The sequence below is a fragment of the Ovis aries genome, chromosome 5 (genome assembly GCF_016772045.2).
Source record: "Ovis aries strain OAR_USU_Benz2616 breed Rambouillet chromosome 5, ARS-UI_Ramb_v3.0, whole genome shotgun sequence".
In the NCBI taxonomy this organism is placed as follows: domain Eukaryota; kingdom Metazoa; phylum Chordata; class Mammalia; order Artiodactyla; family Bovidae; genus Ovis; species Ovis aries.
Window position 1 is genome coordinate 5151852 of NC_056058.1, and position 17154 is coordinate 5169005.

Below are 17154 nucleotides of genomic sequence, written 5' to 3' on the forward strand. Positions count from 1 at the left end.
CCCCAGCACGTAGACTCCCAGGGTGCCCAGGGTGTGGTCATGCAGGTTCAACGACCATGGCTCTGTGCTACGCTTTCACGCTCCCATCAGGCAGCCCCGCCACCTCTCGGCAAACCCCTCGGGTCTGTGTGGGCCAGTGGTGGCTGGGGACCCGCAGCTGAGCGCCCACCTTGTCCATCTCCTTCTGGCTGGTGCTCTCCCTCCGCAGCCGCTCCTGGTCCATGCAACGGTTCAGGTAGTTCTCGCGAGACTTGGGCAGGAGCTGGCTGACCCCCGTGAGGACCTGTATGGCATCTAGGGTGCCCACCGCTTCCTCTTTGCACTGTGGGGGTGGGGAAGAGCATGAGGACCCCCTGAAGGCCCTGCTGGGGTGCAGGACCTGAGCAGACCCTGGTACACACCATGAAATTCCCAGCCTCCCAAATCTGTGGGGTTCCAGTCCTACAGAATACTTTTTTCCTGAGAATTCTATGAATTTCAAAAATTTTAACTCTTTAAGTAGGTAATATTTACACATATTCCACATTTCAGAAAGTTTTAAGGAGTGAGCTCAGGTAAACCTCACCCCCCCCCAACCTTTTTTTTTTTACTACGAAGTCTTTTTTTTTTTTTCCTTTAGCCCCACTGCAAGGCAGATATGTGGGATCTTAGTTCCCTGACCAGGGATCGAACCCACACCCCCTGCAGTAGAAACACGGAGTCTTAACCACTGGACCACCAAGGAAATCCCAAACCTCCTATTATTACCATGATACATTTCCTGAAATAACTGGCATGCAGATCAGTGAATATGCCCATTTTTTATGACAAATGGTGACAGGCCATACTGTTTAACTGACTGCTTTTTCCACTTAATAATTCATTCTCAAGATTGTTCCATATCAGTCCAGAGAAAACTTCCTTGTTCTTTAATTTTTTAAAGAAAGTTGTGGTAAAATACACGTAACGTAAAATTTGCCACCTGAACCATTTTTAAGTGTATGAAGTACTACAACTCTCTTCCTTAATGGGGGTTAAAAACTGCAGATTCTAGGGCTCTGTAAATGCAAACCCTCTATGACTCTAGGTAAGCTTCAAATATTTTGGAATCTTGTGAGTCTAAGGTCTGGTTCTTCCAGGATTTTAGTTTTGTCAAGAGTCTAGAAGCCTGGCACTCTGTGATGACATAGAGGAGCGGGATGGGATGGGCGAGGGAGGGAGGTCCAAGAAGGAGGGAATATATGTATGTGTGTTAGTCACTCAGTTGTGTCTGACTCTTTGTGATCCCATGGAGTTAGGGTCCTCTGTCCATGGAATTCTCCAGATGAGAATACTGGAGTGGGTAGCCATTCTCTTCTCCAGGGGATCTTCCTGACCCAGGGATGGAACCCAGTCTCCTGCATTGTAGGTGGATTTTTTACCATCTGAGCCACCTGGGAAGCCCCATGTTATTGTATGGGAGAAACCAAAATGACATTGCAAAGCAATTACCCTCCAATTTAAATCTGAAACAACTTCATCTAAAAAATAAAGTTTATGCCAAAAAAAAAAAAGAGTCTAGAAATGTCAAATAACAAGAGCTGTAGTTTCTAACACTCTAGCTCAGGGGTCAGCAGACTTGCTGTGAAGGATTAGGTGGTAAATCTGACATTGAACTCAGCCACTGCAGTTCATAAGCCAGCCGCAGAAGATCTGAACGTGAATGGGCATGGTTGTGGCCAGCACAACATTATTTACTGGCATTAAAATCTAAATGTCCCATAATAGTCACACACCATAATATATCCTTTTTTTTAAAATTTTTTCCCCCAATCCCTTAAAAGTAGAAAAATTACTCATAGCTCGAGGTGATGGTCTAGCCATGGTCTGCTGGCTGTAGTTTGCAGACCCTGTGCTCTTAGAATTTTGAGAGTCTGAAATTCAACAATGCTCAGGTCTGTGAGATTCTGAGTTTGATGTCATGGAATTAACAGAACCCTCAGGGGCACACACCAGGAGCTGGGGTTCCAAGGCCCAGAAGTCCTGGGATCCTAGGAGCCACAGCCGTTCCCCACCCACCGGCCCAGCGGCAACCAAGGCAGAGACCTTCTTGTGTGCCTTGAGCTGTTCCTCCCCGTGGCGGAGCACATCCTTGATGAGATCCTGAAGCTTCCGCGTCAGCTCCAGGTGGCAGAGCGCCAGCTTGTCTGAGGAGACTCGGAAGACCTCCCAGAGCGGGGCAAAGGTCCTGGAAACAGAGATGTGGGGGTCACACCCAGGGCCCAGCAGGCCCAACCCCAACCCCTCGGCAAGGGACCCCTCACCCAGCACGGCCGGCTTTGGCTCAGACACCTCATGTGTTCTGGGCCCTGCTAAACATGAACATACATGAACTCACTTAATCCTCATTGCAATCACATAAGGTGGGCCCGCAGCAGACAGGGAAACTGAGGCATGGGAGGCCCCGTCCCTCACCCAAGGCCCCTCAGCAAATGAACGTCCAAGCAGGAGTTTCAACCTAGGCTGACGCCCGCCGTCCTCTGTCTGGACTCCAGGCCCAGCCCGATACTCCCCTTCCCACCTCTTTCCCCCACCTCATCTCCACTGTGCCCAGGCCCTGCAGCCACACCTGCCTCTTTGCTCCTCCCTGAAATGCACAAGTGTGCGGCTGCCTCAGGGCCTTTGCACTAGCTGAGCCACCTCCCTGGGTCTCTGCCCCTCGGATACCCCCACGCCTGATTCTTTCTCATTACTGAGATCTCAGCTCCAGATATAGTGCCCACCTTCTAATGCTCCTATTTCATCCCCTTCCTAGCACTGTTCTCTCTGGGAAAGGACTTTGTTCGTGTTTGTGGTTAACATCTGTCACAGATCCCAGACGCACACCCTACAAACAGGGCATGTAGGTGGCTGGAGGCTTGATCTGTTTTGATTGCCCCTGGGGTCCCTGGTGCCTCTAACAATGTCTGGCACACTGTATGGGTTCAGTAAATATCCACTGAATGAATGAATGAATTATAGCCCGCCAGGCTCCTCTGTCCGTGGGATTTCCCAGGCAAGAATACTGCAGTGGGTAGCCATTCCCTTCTCCAGGGGATCTTCCTGACCTAGGGATCAAACCTGTGTCTCCTGCATTGGCAGGCAGGTTCTTTACCACTGTACGTGCGGGCTCAGTTGTGTCCAGCTCTTGTGATCCCATAGACTGCAGTCCACCAGGCTCCTCTGTCCATGGGATTTCCCAGGCAAGAACATTGGAATGGGTTGCCATTTCCTTCTTCAGGGGATCTTCCCCACCCAGGGACTGAACCCAAGTTTCCTGCACTGCAGGCAGATTCTTTACCACTAGTGACAGCTGGGAAGCCTCTTTATCACTGAGCCACCTATATATACATTTATATTCCTCTGTCCAATTAGCCCATAAGCAGGGGGATGACTCCACACCCCACATATCACAAGTGTGAAGGCATGTACAGCCAAGGGCAGCCTCCTGCTGCCCCCAGGGACCCCCATACCCTTGGCGACTCCTGCCTCACCCACAGCCCACTCACCCCATGGGGGTCCCGTTGCTGGCCAGCTTGGAAAGTTTTGCCATCGCCTTCGAGTAGGTCTCCTCGATGGTGGCCCTGGATAGGAGGACAGGGAAAGGATGGGGAAGGTCCTGGGCACCTTGGGACAGGCCCCATACCCCTGGGCCTCAGTTTCCCCATCTCAAACATCTGAGCAGGGGCCTCCAAAAGAATGATACAGCCCCCTGGCAGGGGAAGATGTTTGGGAAATTCACGGGAGAGGTTTTCATCCTTAAATAAAATTTTACTAACAGCAGTAGCAGCAGCAGCAGCAGCAAGAGCAAGTAAACAAAATTTTGAGCACATAGTATGTTTCATGTGCTTTGTCTCATTTAATTGCAGAAGATAAACTCAGATTTCTTTATTCCCTCTAGACAGACACTGCTAAATGCTTACCTAATATCCACTCACATTTTCATCCTGATAGAATTTCAGTTTTATTTGGGGTAGCCATGTGCCCAGTTTAAACTAGTTACCCACTGGGGTATTTTTTTTTCCCACTGGGGTATTTTTTGACAGAGGCACCCATGGGGTGCCACAGACAATAGTGGATGGATCCAGGGTCTGAAGCCTCATGAAACGGAGCATGGCTGTGACAGTTCCTGTGTGACAGCCTCAGAGAGGAAAAACCTGGTTAATAATCCTCTGGACTCTCTGCCCGGATTTAACGGGCATTCGGCTGCTGAGGGGCTGGGGAGCAGAGATTGCCTTGCAATTTGAGTTTATTGTGTTTTCTGGGACGTTGGAGCATTTACAAGCTGAAATGTAGATTATTTCATAGAACATGTATTTTCTTTTATCGTACTCAGGGCCCGAGATTGAGTTTTCAAATTTCTCCTTGTAAGTAGGTCATATTATCATCTCTACAAGAGGAGGCCTTAGAAGTCTGGTGATTATTGTTTAAAATGGGGCATAGGGCTGACAGTGTTGAGAACTGTCAGTCAGGAGGATCTTCAAGCTCATTTGGTTCCTGGAGACCCCAGGGATCAGGACCCTTTCTGGCAGAATGTGGTGCCCTGTCAGGGTGGGATGGGCACGGGAAAAAGGGGGCAGAGCCTGGGTGGAAGTACAAGATGGGCATGGCAGTGCGGACTTCATCCCTGGCCACGAGGATGGATAGGGCTTGGGGAACCTCACCTCTCCCGGATGAAGTCTGCCAGCTCCTTGGTGGAGATGGGCCCCTGCTTCACGCTGTGGTACAGGACCTCAAAGCCATGGTTTTTCTCTCCCTGCAGGGGGTGAGGATGGAGATTGAGAAAGGGGATGGAGAGGACGTCAAGGATGCCTAGCAACAGGGGCCCGGGCTGAAGAGCTAACTGGCAGAAGTCCATACTCTTGGCATAGGCATTGGTTCTGGCCTGAGCCAGTCACCTGTTGCATTTCCCCTGGTCCTAAGGATTGGCTTACGGACCTTAATTTGGTCTAATTAGAAAAGACGCCGGGATTCTTGTACCATAGCTGAGAGGCAGTCTCATTCACTCTTATCTTCCTCTCTCGCTATCTTTCTGTCTTTCTGTGCGAATGTGTACGTATCTCTCTACCTCTGTTTGCTCCTTTCTCTTTGGTCTCTTCCCCTCTGTTTTTCTCTTTGTATCTTTCCATAAATGAGAGATTATGTGGTCACAGGAGATCCTGGAAACCAAATGGAAACCATGAATTTTGGAAAGATGCTGAACTTGAGGGTCTGAATTAAGAGCGTGTTGAGGGACTTTCCTGGGGGTCCAATGGTTAAGAATCCACCTTCCAATGCAACGGATAAGGGTTCGATCCCTGGTCAGGGACCTAAGATCCCACATGTCGTGGCGAAACGAAGCCCACGAGCCACAGCTACAGAGCCCAGGCACTCTTGAGCCTGTGTGCTGCAACAAAGGTCTTGGTTATGAAGTCTTTAAAAAAAAAGCATCTTGAGCAGAGAGGTGCTGGACCAAACCAACCCTGAAAGCCACACTATTGCACAACTCTTCAAGTTTATGAATTAATACAACCCCTGTTGCTTAAGTCGCCGTAGCCTTATTTTTTGTTATCTTCAACATGAAAATCCCCTCTGAGGACTCCACAAAGCAAGATGTGAGCCTGATACTCTCTCAGGAGTGCAGTGCAGGGCGGGGCGCAGAAGGGGCATTTGAGTTTGTTGAATAGAGGGACAAGCTATTTTTCTGTTGCCTGGTGCTGGTGGGGACAGAGCCTCTACCCTGGTGTCTGCTGATGTCTTGCACAGAACCCCTTTTCTCCCACCTCTGGGGTCACCACGGTTTGAGGCGGGGCTAGGGCTACACTGTGTGATCCAGACCAGTCATGTCTCTCGCCGAGCCTACAGTGACTCCTCATTAAGATGGGCCAGGGAGTCATCTACCTCTCATATGCGCTGATCCACATCATGGTCCTCTAAAGTCCCAAAGGCAGCACTCCTCATTGAATAAGCCACTAGGTTAGTCACTATCATGTCCCACTCTTTGCAACCCCATGGACTGTAGTCCACCAGGCTCCTCTGTCCATGGGATTCTCCAGGCAAGAATACTGGAGTGGGTTGCCATGCCCTCCTCCAGGGGATCTTCCGGACCCAGGGATCGAACCCACATCTCTTGCGCCTAGCGCCACCTGGGAAGTACAGTGGGGAGGCCTCAGCAAACAACCCCAGCAGCCCCCTGCCTACCCCACCCAGGGGATCCTCGGGTAAGGCTGCACCAGGCACTGCTGCCCAGGCCAGCATCTGGAGCTGACTCAGAGCCAACTGCTGGCCTGTTTCCCAGACCTGGCAAACCCCCAGCAGTGTCTGACCCCCTCGGGCTGGGCTGGCAGCCGAGGGTCCTGGCAGGGGCTGTCTTGAGCCTATGTCTCCTATCAGAACCTCTGGACACCAGTCTTGCTCTCCAGCCAGGCCCAGAGAGATGTCTCTCTCTCTCTCTTTCCAGATTTACTTGTTTGTTTCGGGCTGTGCTGCATCGTTCGTGTGCAAGCTCCTCGCTAGTTGCAGTGTGCAGGCTGCTCACTGCAGCAGCTTCTCTTGTCGGGAAGAACGGGCTTTAGGGCGTGAGGGCTCTGACTGTTGCAGGATATGGTCTCAACAGCTGCGGCTCCCGGGCTCTGGAGCACAGGCCCAGAAGCTGCGGCTCCCGGGCCCTGGAGCACAGGCCCAGAAGCTGCGGCTCCCGGGCTCTGGAGCACAGGCTCAATAGCTGCGGTGCATGGGCTTAGTTGCTCTGCAGTATGTGGGCCTTTCCTGAATCAGGGATCGAACGTGTGTCTCCCGTATTGGCAGGCGGATTCTTTACCACTGAGCCGCCAAGGAAACCCAAGAGATCTTTCTAATACAGCTTGATCATGTCCTTCTCCTGCTCACACTTCCCCCGAGTGCCCTCCCTGCCTCCAGCCCTGCCTTGGCCCAACAAGACTGGGGCATCCTTGTCTGGCTTGATCTCTCCCACGTGGAGCCTCCTTCAGATCAGTCAGGGCCCCAGCATCATCCAGCAAAGAGCCAGCAATACTAACAATAGATGAAAAGAAACATTAAGTAAAAGAAATAGACAGGGGACTTCCCTCACAGTGGTTAAGAATCTGCCTTGCAGTGCGGGGGACGCAGATTCGATTCCTGGGCAGGGAACTAAGATCCCACATGTGTCTGAGCAAATAAGGCTGCCACAACTACTAAAGCCTGCACATCCTGGAGCCTGTGCGGTGCAATTACTGAGCCGACAGCCAGACAGGCCGTGCGAAACAGTGGAAGATCCCACACGCTGCAACTAAGATCAGACACAGCCGATAAACAGATAAATAAATAAGCAAATAAAAGAGAGACGGACATTCTGGGGTGCTCCCCGAGCCCTGGGGAGGTAGGAGCTTCATTCCCCTTTCCCAGATGGAGAAACTTAGTCTTCAGGATGCAAAGTCACTTGCCCAAGCGCTCCCAGAAGAGCCCAATTCAAATCCCAAACTCAAAGCTCTTATCCGCTCTGTACCAGGGTATCTTTGGAGGGAGGGGTTAGGGGGTGGCTACTATTTTCTCTTTGCTAGTCTCAATTTTCTGCAGTGAACTTGCCTGCCTCACACAATTAGAAAGAATTTAAAATACATGTAGATGCCCCTGTCAGGACTGCAAAATGTGGGAAACAACTGATCCTCAAAAGGTCAAACCCCCTTACACAAAGTGCCACCGGGGTCTCAGAGAGGGGCAGCCCTTGGATGAGGTCACACAGCCATTCAAAGGCAAATCCAGGGATTGTGACCCTTGGAAAGAAGGTGGAGGTCCAGCCCTCCCATCCCTCCCACCCCTCTACCCACCGCCCGCAGGTGGCAAGGGGGTGCTGCCCCTTTAAGAAAGCAAATGCTAGTAAGAGGAGCCCCAGCTGGGGAGGGAGAAGGGCCTGTTGCCAGGGGTAACTAGTTGCCTAGCAACGGGCTTCCTCTCTGCAAGCTCTGAGCCTGCAACCAAGGAAGGGGCTTTCTGCCCTGGGTCCTACCCTATTCTCCTGTTCACATCTCCTCTGTGTCTCCCCATTAGCCTAGCTCTGCAAGAGGAGTCCTTGTGCCCTCCACTGGCCACCCCGTGTCACACCTCTTTACTTTTGCCCAGGTGGCTCCCCCTGCCCAGAATGCCTTTCTGGCATCCTTCAAAGCCCATGGCAAACACAGCTCTGCATCCTGCTCCTTCTCTGGCACACCCAAGGCTGGGCTCTGTCCTGACTCAGTAGGACTAGAGGTGTCTTACTAGCTCTGTGTCCCCCAGACTGAGGGTTCCTCAGGGTCAGGGTTGGGAGGCAGTCTCCTGGGGGCTCCAACATCTCCCAGAGTGGGCTGGGTGGGTGGTGGTGGTGACAGGGAGGAAGAGAGTGAATGGGTAAAAACAAATCTGTCTCACTTGGCTCCTTGAGTCACACTGTGTGGTCCCCAGTCTGGAGAGCAGACAGGTGAGCAGGTCCCTGGGGGTCAAGTCAAGAAAACCCCCCAACTCTCCAGCATGGGGAAGACGAGGAAATTCCCTGGCTGGAATGATCCTGGAAGCTTGGTCTGGCCCTGGGTTTGAGATCTGACTGTGTACTTTCTCACTGGGCAACTTCAGGTAAGAGATTCCTACTTTGGGCCTCAGTCACCCTGTTCAAGCTGTGATGTGCCCAAGGCCACAAGGCCTATGACATCTGCGGCTATAGATTCAAACCCAGCCTGACTCCTCCCACTTTAACTTCTACCCCCTGCAAACCGTCCATCTGCCCAAGACTCTGCCCACAAGCCACCAGGTTTCTCCATCTCCGTAAAAGCCCCCGCAGCCCTTCCAGGACACCCCACCAAAGTAAGAGTGAATCTTACTTACCCAAAAATACTCCCCAAAATACGACATTTTGATGGCCTCTGTGGAGACCCCTGAAGGTTCCTATCTTGTGCCTGTACAAAGAGAGAGGCAAATTTGAGTTGTAGTCACAGCCAGCTCGGGCCTAAGGAGGGGAAATTCCAACTTCTCTCCTTGTGGAGGAAGGAGAAAGAGGATGGAGGAGGAACCAAAAGCCCCAAAGTTGGGAGTATGCCAGGGCCCCTGGAGTGATTCAGCTTGGGGCATGGTCCCCAAATAGCTCCCAGCCTAGGGGGACAGAGTTGGATACAGATACCCCCAGCCCTGTGGGGTCAGAGCTAAACTAAATGAAGGGATAGGGGCTGGGGGAGCCTAGACTAGAGGAGGGGGCTTGGGGGTGGGGTTTTTAAGCATGAAGAGGAGTTCAGGGTGGGGGATGGGTAGAAAAGCTCTGGGCCATTTCAGAGACAGAAAAACTGAGTCCCTTCAAGCTACTTGCCAAGGTAACAAAGCCAGGAAATGACAGCAGATTTGTACTTGGGTCAGCTGAGTCCCGTGAGCGCTCAGCTCTGCACTGGCAGCTCCTGTCGGAAGAGGTAAGCTCTTACCAGCTCCTGTCTGGTAAGAGGTGGACACTGGGACTGTGATTGGCCACATGGGAGTTGGGGTCCTTCAAGTGGCCCTAAGGTTCCCTCAGGGTCTCCTGAATCCCTTTACAACAGTCCCCATGCCATGCACACTCCTGGGATGGAAAGTTCAACCCTCGCCACGGTGACCCAGCTGACACTGGTGCGTCCATGAGTCCTGACCCTGCCCCCTGGAAGCCAGTGTGTTCACCTGGTCGGTATCTGAGTCACTGTCCAGCTCCGTGCCTCAGTTTCCCCATCTGCAAAACATGAGGAAATGCCTAGACGGGGTCTTACTGGAGGACCCCAGGCCTCCCAGGAGAAGGGGATGAGCCAAGCCACCAGGCGAGGAAGGGACACTTGGTGTCCTTGGCATGTTGTCGAGGTTGGGCTTGTCACTGGAGCCCACAAGCCTCATCCATAATTCATGACCCCGAGGGCAGTTCAGCAGCAGCTGGGAGCCCAAGAGGCACAGTAGCAGCAGAGACGGGGCTGATGACCGCAGGGATGGGAAAGCTACCTGGGCCTCACTAGAAAGGACTGAGCAAGGACCTTGGGCAAGGCTGCTCCTCTCTAAGCCACAGTTTTCTAATCTTGAGTTTAATTTGACCCATTATCAGCTATCCTCCGGTTACATGACTTCCATAAGTCACCTAGCACTCACCATGTGCCTACCTGGCCAGGACAATACCAGGGTCCATGAGATGATTCGGCTGGGGGACTTGAACTAAAGAAGAGGGCATGGGATTTGGGGTTTTAAAGCATGAATAGGAGTTCACCAAGCAAACAATTATTTTATTCAACAAATATTCCCAACCACCACCCTGTGTTGGGTGGCACTGGGACCCCTGAGAAACTCCAGCCCCCAGTGCAGCCCATAAGGAAACCTAGTCTAACTGGGGACATACAAAGCTGACATCCAAAGAGGGAAAAGCCCTAAATTCCCATCTCGTTTCTTAGATTTTGGCCGTGACCTAGACCCTGAGCATTTCCAAATCCCTTGGAGCTATGCTAACTGATAATGGGAACCGCTAGCCCCCATGTGGCAACTTAATTTTAAACTAAATAAAATTAAATACAATTAACCTCCTACTTCTTCAGTTGTGCCAGCCTCATTTCCAGGGCTCAGTAACCACACAAGGCTGGTGGCCACTGTACTAGACAGCACAGATGAAGTCCTGCTAGACAGCACAGGTCTAGAAGATCCTAGGAGCCAGAGGGCCTAAGTTCCCCCCAAACCAAGAATCTTTGCTACTGTTTTCACAGCTCCCATTAGATTGCCCCTCCCCGTTACACACACACTGAACACCAGTGTGAGTGCGACACTGGGTCCAGCTCCTTTCAGGCAATGCACACTCATTCAACCTTCACAAGCACAACGCGGGGCTCAATATCAACTTTACAGATGAGGAAACTGAACCACAGAGAGGTCACCGACTGTCCCCAGGTCACTATGGCTTTGTCCCTGACCTGTCTGCTGAAGAACCCCTGTTCGAAACTACCACATGTGGCTCTGGTTCGCCATATTTCCGCGACCGCCCTGCCATCCATCCTGCCGCTCAGGGTTGTAAAGTCGGGGAGCACAGCGGCAGAGCAAAGGGTGACCCTGAGTAGGCCCAGGAAGTGACACCTACTGTTTCTCTCGAAACCCGGGCCAGGTAGGAGGGTCTCCCTTCTGTCCCTGAGACGGGAAAGGAGGAGCAACGGGGGCCTCCTGGCCTGAGCTCAAACTCACCAGACAGCGAGTGGGAACAGAGCCCCTGAGACAGGGCGGGTACCAGGAGATAACCACGTGGCTCCTGCCGCTTCCGTTAGCTGAGGCCCCTGTGCCTGGGGGACAGGAAGCTCACCCCGCCCCGCCCATGGCCCAACCGCCAGCTCACCTCCCCCGCCAGACCAGCACCCCTGGGACCTCCCTAGAACTGAGCAGGTGCTGGGTGGGAAAGCTGAGGCCCCCACCTTGGGGCTATCATTAGCGAGCAAATACAATCTTGATAACAATTGTCAAATAATAGTACCCACAAATTTGAGCACCAACCATGTAGATGAAACATTCCACATCTCACCATTCTTAGGTGGGCCAGTGATGCCTGCTTCAGTGGGTAGGGGTGGGAAACCCAAGACTCAGAGAGGGGAGTCGATGTGCCCAAGGTTGCACAGCCTGTGAATGGGAGCACCAAGACTCAAACCCAGGGTGGCATGAGGCCTTCCATAGGCCTGAGGCGCTTTTGCTTTCAGAGTCCCTTCCTCCACTAAAAAAAGAGTTTACCCTATTTTTACAACTACATTTGACATAGAGACAAATATATTAATACCATATATTAAATGTTTTCTTTGACCCCAAAGCCTGGGGTTTTTTCCCCCTTCTGATTTTAAAAGAAGTTAAAAACATCTTTACGGACTCCAAGGTTGTGCCTGAGACATGGTGGTCACTGTGTCTGATGGAGAAGTCAGCCCTGTGTGAACCCAGGTCTCCCAGCCTCCTCAGTGCCAGGGCAAAGCCCAGAGATGGACAGGTCCTTGCCCAAGGTCACAAAGCAGGCTGTCAGCTGACCCGGATGCCCCCATCCTCTGGCTGCCGGAAGTGGGGAACAGAGTCCTTCCCAGAGATGGCTGACATAAGCTCTGGGCGCTGCCTGGAGATCCAGCCTCCCCAGCATCAATTCCCAAAACCCTGGGGTTTCTCGCCAGTTCAGCATTTGAGCAGGTCTGGGAGCAGATAAAACAAGACAGGAACCAAGTCAGCAAAGAAGGCAGGGCTCCTGTTCCTGTCGGGTTGTCTGGAACTCCTGACCTCTCAGTAGGTGGCCTTGGGCTGCCCCTGACCTCTCTGGGCCTCTAGGCTTCTGCAAAACAGGATCTATCATTTTGCTCTCCCTCGGACTCCAGTTTGGGGTCCTTTTCTTCTTTTCCTGTGACCGGCCTCTTGGCTATGCTGCTTCAAGGACCAACTCTGTCATGCACTTGCTCCCCTCTAGGGCTGGCCACCAGGGTTGTGCCCATTTACACAGTCTGGCTTGATTCTCACAGTAGCACTTGCAGGCGGGGTCTCAACTCAGCCATCACCCCCAGTGAGGCAACTGAGGCAGTGGCCCCATGTCATACAGTAACTGGGTGGTGAACAGCCTCTGAGCTTCTGCTCAGGAGTTTTTCAGTCTTCCCTGCTGTCTCCTCTCTCTCCATCACTTTCCTTGGCCAACACCTATTGAGCACCAACTGACTACTGAGCTCTGGAGACACAGCAGGCAATACCCTTGCAGGTTTCCTCCTTTCCTATCCTGCCCTGACCTGAATCAGCTGTTGACCCTGTTTATACTCACTAATATTGCAATTAGTATTATAATTACAATATGGTAATGATTATAATACGATAATGACTATAGTATTACAATGTCTACATTTACAGCACTCCCGTTCTGCCAGTCTGCTCTGATCTTCCAAGGGGAATTCAGCCCATTTCATAGAGGGACACACCAAGGTGCAAAGGGGCAAAGCCACTCACAGGAAAGCTGGATTTGAACCTGGGAACTCTGGACTTGCACCCCCACCACAGGGACAGAGCCCCAAGGGACAGGGGATAGACTGCCCCAGCACCTCCCACCTCGTCCTGCCCAGGATATCCTATCTAGGTACTGGCTTGCCCCTGGCGTGGGTGAAGGTATGTGGGTCAGGATATGCCCCGGGCAGTCCCGCCAGTGTGACGAGGGTGGAGGAGCCCCTGTTCTGATGATAGCAGCTTGGTAATACGTTTTATTGTCTGGCAAAGCAACTCTTCTGGCAATGCCAGAGTGTGACCATCAGCCCATTTTACAGTGCAGTAAACTGAGGCTCTGAGGCCAGCAAGGCATATGGAGGGATCTCCAAACCTATCTCTCTCTCTCCTCTGACCATCATCTTTAGCAAAAGGGTGGAGTCACAATTTAGCAAAAGATGGAGTGGGTGGATTTCAGAATCAGTAGAGTACAAGCTTTGAAGCCTCAATCCCACTTTCAAATTAAAAATAATAATAATAATACAGGCTCAGGGAGGTCTGTCATCTGTCCAAGGTCACCAGTGAGGCAGGTCCATCCGAAGCTACCTGCTGGTACCTACTGCAGATGAGGCAGGCGAATTCCGGGATCTGAAGCAGATGGAGGGGCCGCCCACCCCCAACCCTCCTCCGCACCCCACTTTCAGTCAGCCTCCAGCAAGATCCTAATTTACCTCGATTTATTTTAATCCCTGGGAACAGATGCTCACTGCCCATCTCCCACTGAAGCAGGGACCACCACTGAGTCCATGCTCCAGGTCTTTCCAAGCCTGGCCAGGCCTGGACCTTCCAGGCAAGGGACTCCATCTGACCCTCCCCAGAATTCCAATCTTGGGGTCCCTGCAGAGGATGCCAGTGAAATGTCCCTCCATTATCCCATCCTTGTGGTAGGGAGCTAGAAAAAGACACTCTAGAGGAGGGACCAGGGGACCCCCAGCTCCTTAGCCAGGCCTAGATAGGGGTTCACAGAGGAGGGGTTCACAGAGGAAGGGGTTCCTCATGTTGGTCTCAGGGCCGGGGGTGGGGTGGGGTGGGGCGACCTACAGGCCAGAGCTGGGAAGAGGGAAATTGGGGGTGGTCTCCATTTCATCTGTCTTGGGTCCCAGGCTCGAGGGAGAGCGACAAGCTCATCTTTGCAGCTCTGGAACCTAGACCCAGATCCAGGCTTAGAATAAAGGGATTTTGGGGAGGGGTCTCGATTCATAGCAGCCCCGCTGCACGCTCCAGTTCTAGGCCAGGAGATGGAGGATTTAGGAGGGGTCTCTATCTCCCTCCGCGGATCCCCGGTTATCACGCGGGAGGAGGAGGAAGGACCGGGTACCCACCGCGCAGCCCCCCACCCTCTGTTCTCTGTCCCTCACATCCCGCCGCGCCTTCGACCCTGGAGCCTCCGGGCTGCCACGCGCGGTGCGCACGGGGTGCTGCGCGGGCCAGGGGGGTTCGGGGTGTTTCAGGGAACAGCACTCACCTCCCGAGCTCGGGCCGAGCCCCGCGCCCGCCGCCACCTGCGGCTCGGTAGCTGATACCCGAGCCCGCCCCGCTCCGCCCCGCCCCTCCCCTCTCCTCCCCTCCCGTCCCCTCCCTCGGCGGCTGCGGCGCTGCCGCCGGATGGCCCCGCCTCCGGGGCGTGGCCGGGAGAGTCCCCACCTCCGCGGCGGCCTGGGAGGCAGGGGCGGGCTGCGAGGCAGGGGCGGGCTGCGAGCGCGCGCGGCCAGCCATTGGGCAATTTAGGCGGCCAGTTCCACCAGCCCTGCGCGCTGATTGTCTGGGGGGTGCGGCTCCATTTTTTAATCTCCCCGCCCCGCTACCCGCATTTATTTGCATAATTTAAAGCAATAGATCCGGTTCCTTCTACCTGAGACTCGGTGGGAAGAGTCTCCAAATGTGTGACAAGCACTGAGAAGGACTCTTCTGATTCCTCCCCTACAAGCCTGTGAGCGGCACATATTGATTCTCATTTTACAGATGGGAAAACTGAGGCTCAGAGAAGGCTCCTGCAGGCTACACAGCAGGTCTACAGCCTGATGCAGGCAACCTCAGGATCTGGTCCCAGGGGTTGGGGAGAGCCATCCTTCAGAATGTTGTCATGTCATAAACCTGAGAGGCTCCAGTCGCCCTCAAGTGAGTGCTCTTAAAATGAGATTCATACAGTGCCTGTAGGTCCTCCCACAGAGATTCAAATCTCTGTTCCTGGCTGATCTGCTTGCCTCCAGGCCTACTCCTCCACCAGGCTCCCCAGCTTAGAAAGGCCGCCCAGGAACCTGGCCAGAGGCCTGGGAGTCTCTGAGATCCTTCTCTTCCCTTCATCATCCACACTGGTCACAGTTTGCTCGTTTCCTGTACCCTGCAGTGGCCTGGGCCCAGGGTGCAGCCTGGATGCTGCCTCGGCTCCCTATTGGTACGTGTGCCTCTTCTTGCCTTTACCCCTTCCTCCTGACAATCGCTGTTCCACATGGCAACTATAGGGCTCCCCCCCAGCAAAGATTTACTTACCTTGTTTTTGGCTGCTCTGGGTCTTTGTTGCTGTACAAAGCCTTTCTCTAGTTGCAGCGAGCAGGGATTACTCTCTAGCGATGGCACATGGGCTTCTCATTGCGGCGGCTTCTCATGTTCTGGAGCACAGGCTTCACTGGTTGCAGTGTGTAGCCTCAGTCGTCGTGGCACACAGGTCTAGCTGCCATGTGGCATGTAGGCTCTTCCCAGACCAGGGATTGAACCTGTGTCCCCTGCATTGCAAGGCAGATTCTTAACCACTGGACCACCGGAGAAACCCTATAGAGGTTTTTAAAAATACATTTTAAATTTTGGAGCAGTTTTCAATTTACAGAATTCCTATGAAGATATTACAGAGAGTTCCTGTATATCCCACATCCAATTTCTCCTGTTAACACTCAGTATTAACACTTGACATAATATGGTACATTTATCACATGAGTTGTTATTATTAACTAAAATGCATACATTATTCAGATTTCCTCAGTTTTCCCTAATTTTCTTTTTCCGTCCCAGGACCCCGGGAAATAAAGTCATCATATGTCTTAGGCTTTTCTGAATTAAGCAGTTTTCTCAGACATTTTTGATATAAATGACCTTGACAGTTTTGAGAACTGGTTAGGTATTTTGTAGGATGTCCCTCAATGGGGATTAAAAAAATTTTTTTTAAATTTGTGTTTGACATATAATATTGTGTGAATCTCCTGTGTAGTACATGTTGATTTGATATGTTTATATACTGTTATATGATTGCCACAATGGAAATTTGCCTGATGTTTTTCTCTGGGTTTGACTGGGGTGGTGGATTAGAAGATCACAGAGGTGAAACCTCCCCTCATCACACTGTGTCCGGGGCACACGCCTTCAACATGAAATTTCAGTGATGTTCAGATTGCCTGGCTAAGGCAGAGTCTGGCAGGGGTTTCCATTATCAGGTTAGTCTCTGCCGCCTTTCCAAGCTCTACCCTTAGGAAGGAAGTCACTATTTACAGTCCACATCCAAGGGATAAGGAATCACTCTCTCCTACCTCAAGGGCAAAAAATTACTTGGAATTCCTCTGATGGGAAATAAGTTTCTTCTCCCATATCGGTATGGAATCATGGATATTTATTCTATACTTTGGGTTATAACCCAATACTACTTTATTGATTTTCTTGTTCAAATTGTTCCAGCTTTGGCCATTGGAAGCTCATTCAATTGACTCTCATGTTGCTTTGGCACACCCCCGTCTTTTGCTTTTTTTGTCTTTTTGTCTTGTCTTTTTTTCTCTTTTAGCACTTCCCTTTCTTTGTCACTACAACATGCTTCAAGCTCATCTGATATACTTCCTCCCCTAGTCCTAAAATCAGCCTTTCTCCAAGGAGCAGCCCTGGTATCCTTCATTGGAAAATACTTTTAGAAAACCAGCATTTGGGCAGTAAGTGTGCTCATCACTACTGGAGTATAGTTGCTTCTAGGCCCTCTCAGTGGACAGAGCAAGGACATATATGTGTGTATATTAACTTGTATATATACCCAGATCTATATATATTCCCATACGTAACTGTATCTATAGGAATTAAACATGAATTCATACAGATACCTTTACATTTACTAAACTGATCCTCCTAAACTTCTACTTTGCCTGTCTATAAATCTCCTGCTCCAATAGGGAGAAACCTGGCTCCTACCATCCCCTCTCCATTTGCTGAATTATTCCA

The 17154-nt window shown here is 51.8% G+C and overlaps 1 protein-coding gene across 20 annotated transcripts in view; it reads right to left on the reverse strand.

Annotated features, from left to right (window-relative positions):
• FCHO1 (FCH and mu domain containing endocytic adaptor 1) overlaps window positions 1–14488 on the reverse strand; it is a 28787-nt gene extending 14299 nt beyond the window's left edge. For 2 of the 20 annotated variants that reach the window (XM_060415369.1, XM_027969439.2), the window contains exons 1-7: window positions 14429–14488; window positions 9643–9691; window positions 8830–8900; window positions 4662–4753; window positions 3507–3581; window positions 2065–2206; window positions 170–322 (exon numbers count right to left, since the gene is read on the reverse strand). In XM_060415369.1, coding sequence (XP_060271352.1) covers window positions 170–322; window positions 2065–2206; window positions 3507–3581; window positions 4662–4753; window positions 8830–8856 — 489 coding nt within the window. In that variant the 5' untranslated portion in view covers window positions 8857–8900; window positions 9643–9691; window positions 14429–14488. Of the gene's footprint in view, window positions 1–169; window positions 323–2064; window positions 2207–3506; window positions 3582–4661; window positions 4754–8829; window positions 8901–9304; window positions 9390–9642; window positions 9692–10095; window positions 10159–11065; window positions 11199–11497; window positions 11593–14428 lie in introns of those variants that run through there. The other 18 variants (XM_042249666.1, XM_042249664.1, XM_042249672.2 and 15 more) reach the window with 18 other exon arrangements.
• Window positions 14489–17154: the final 2666 nt, after the last annotated feature.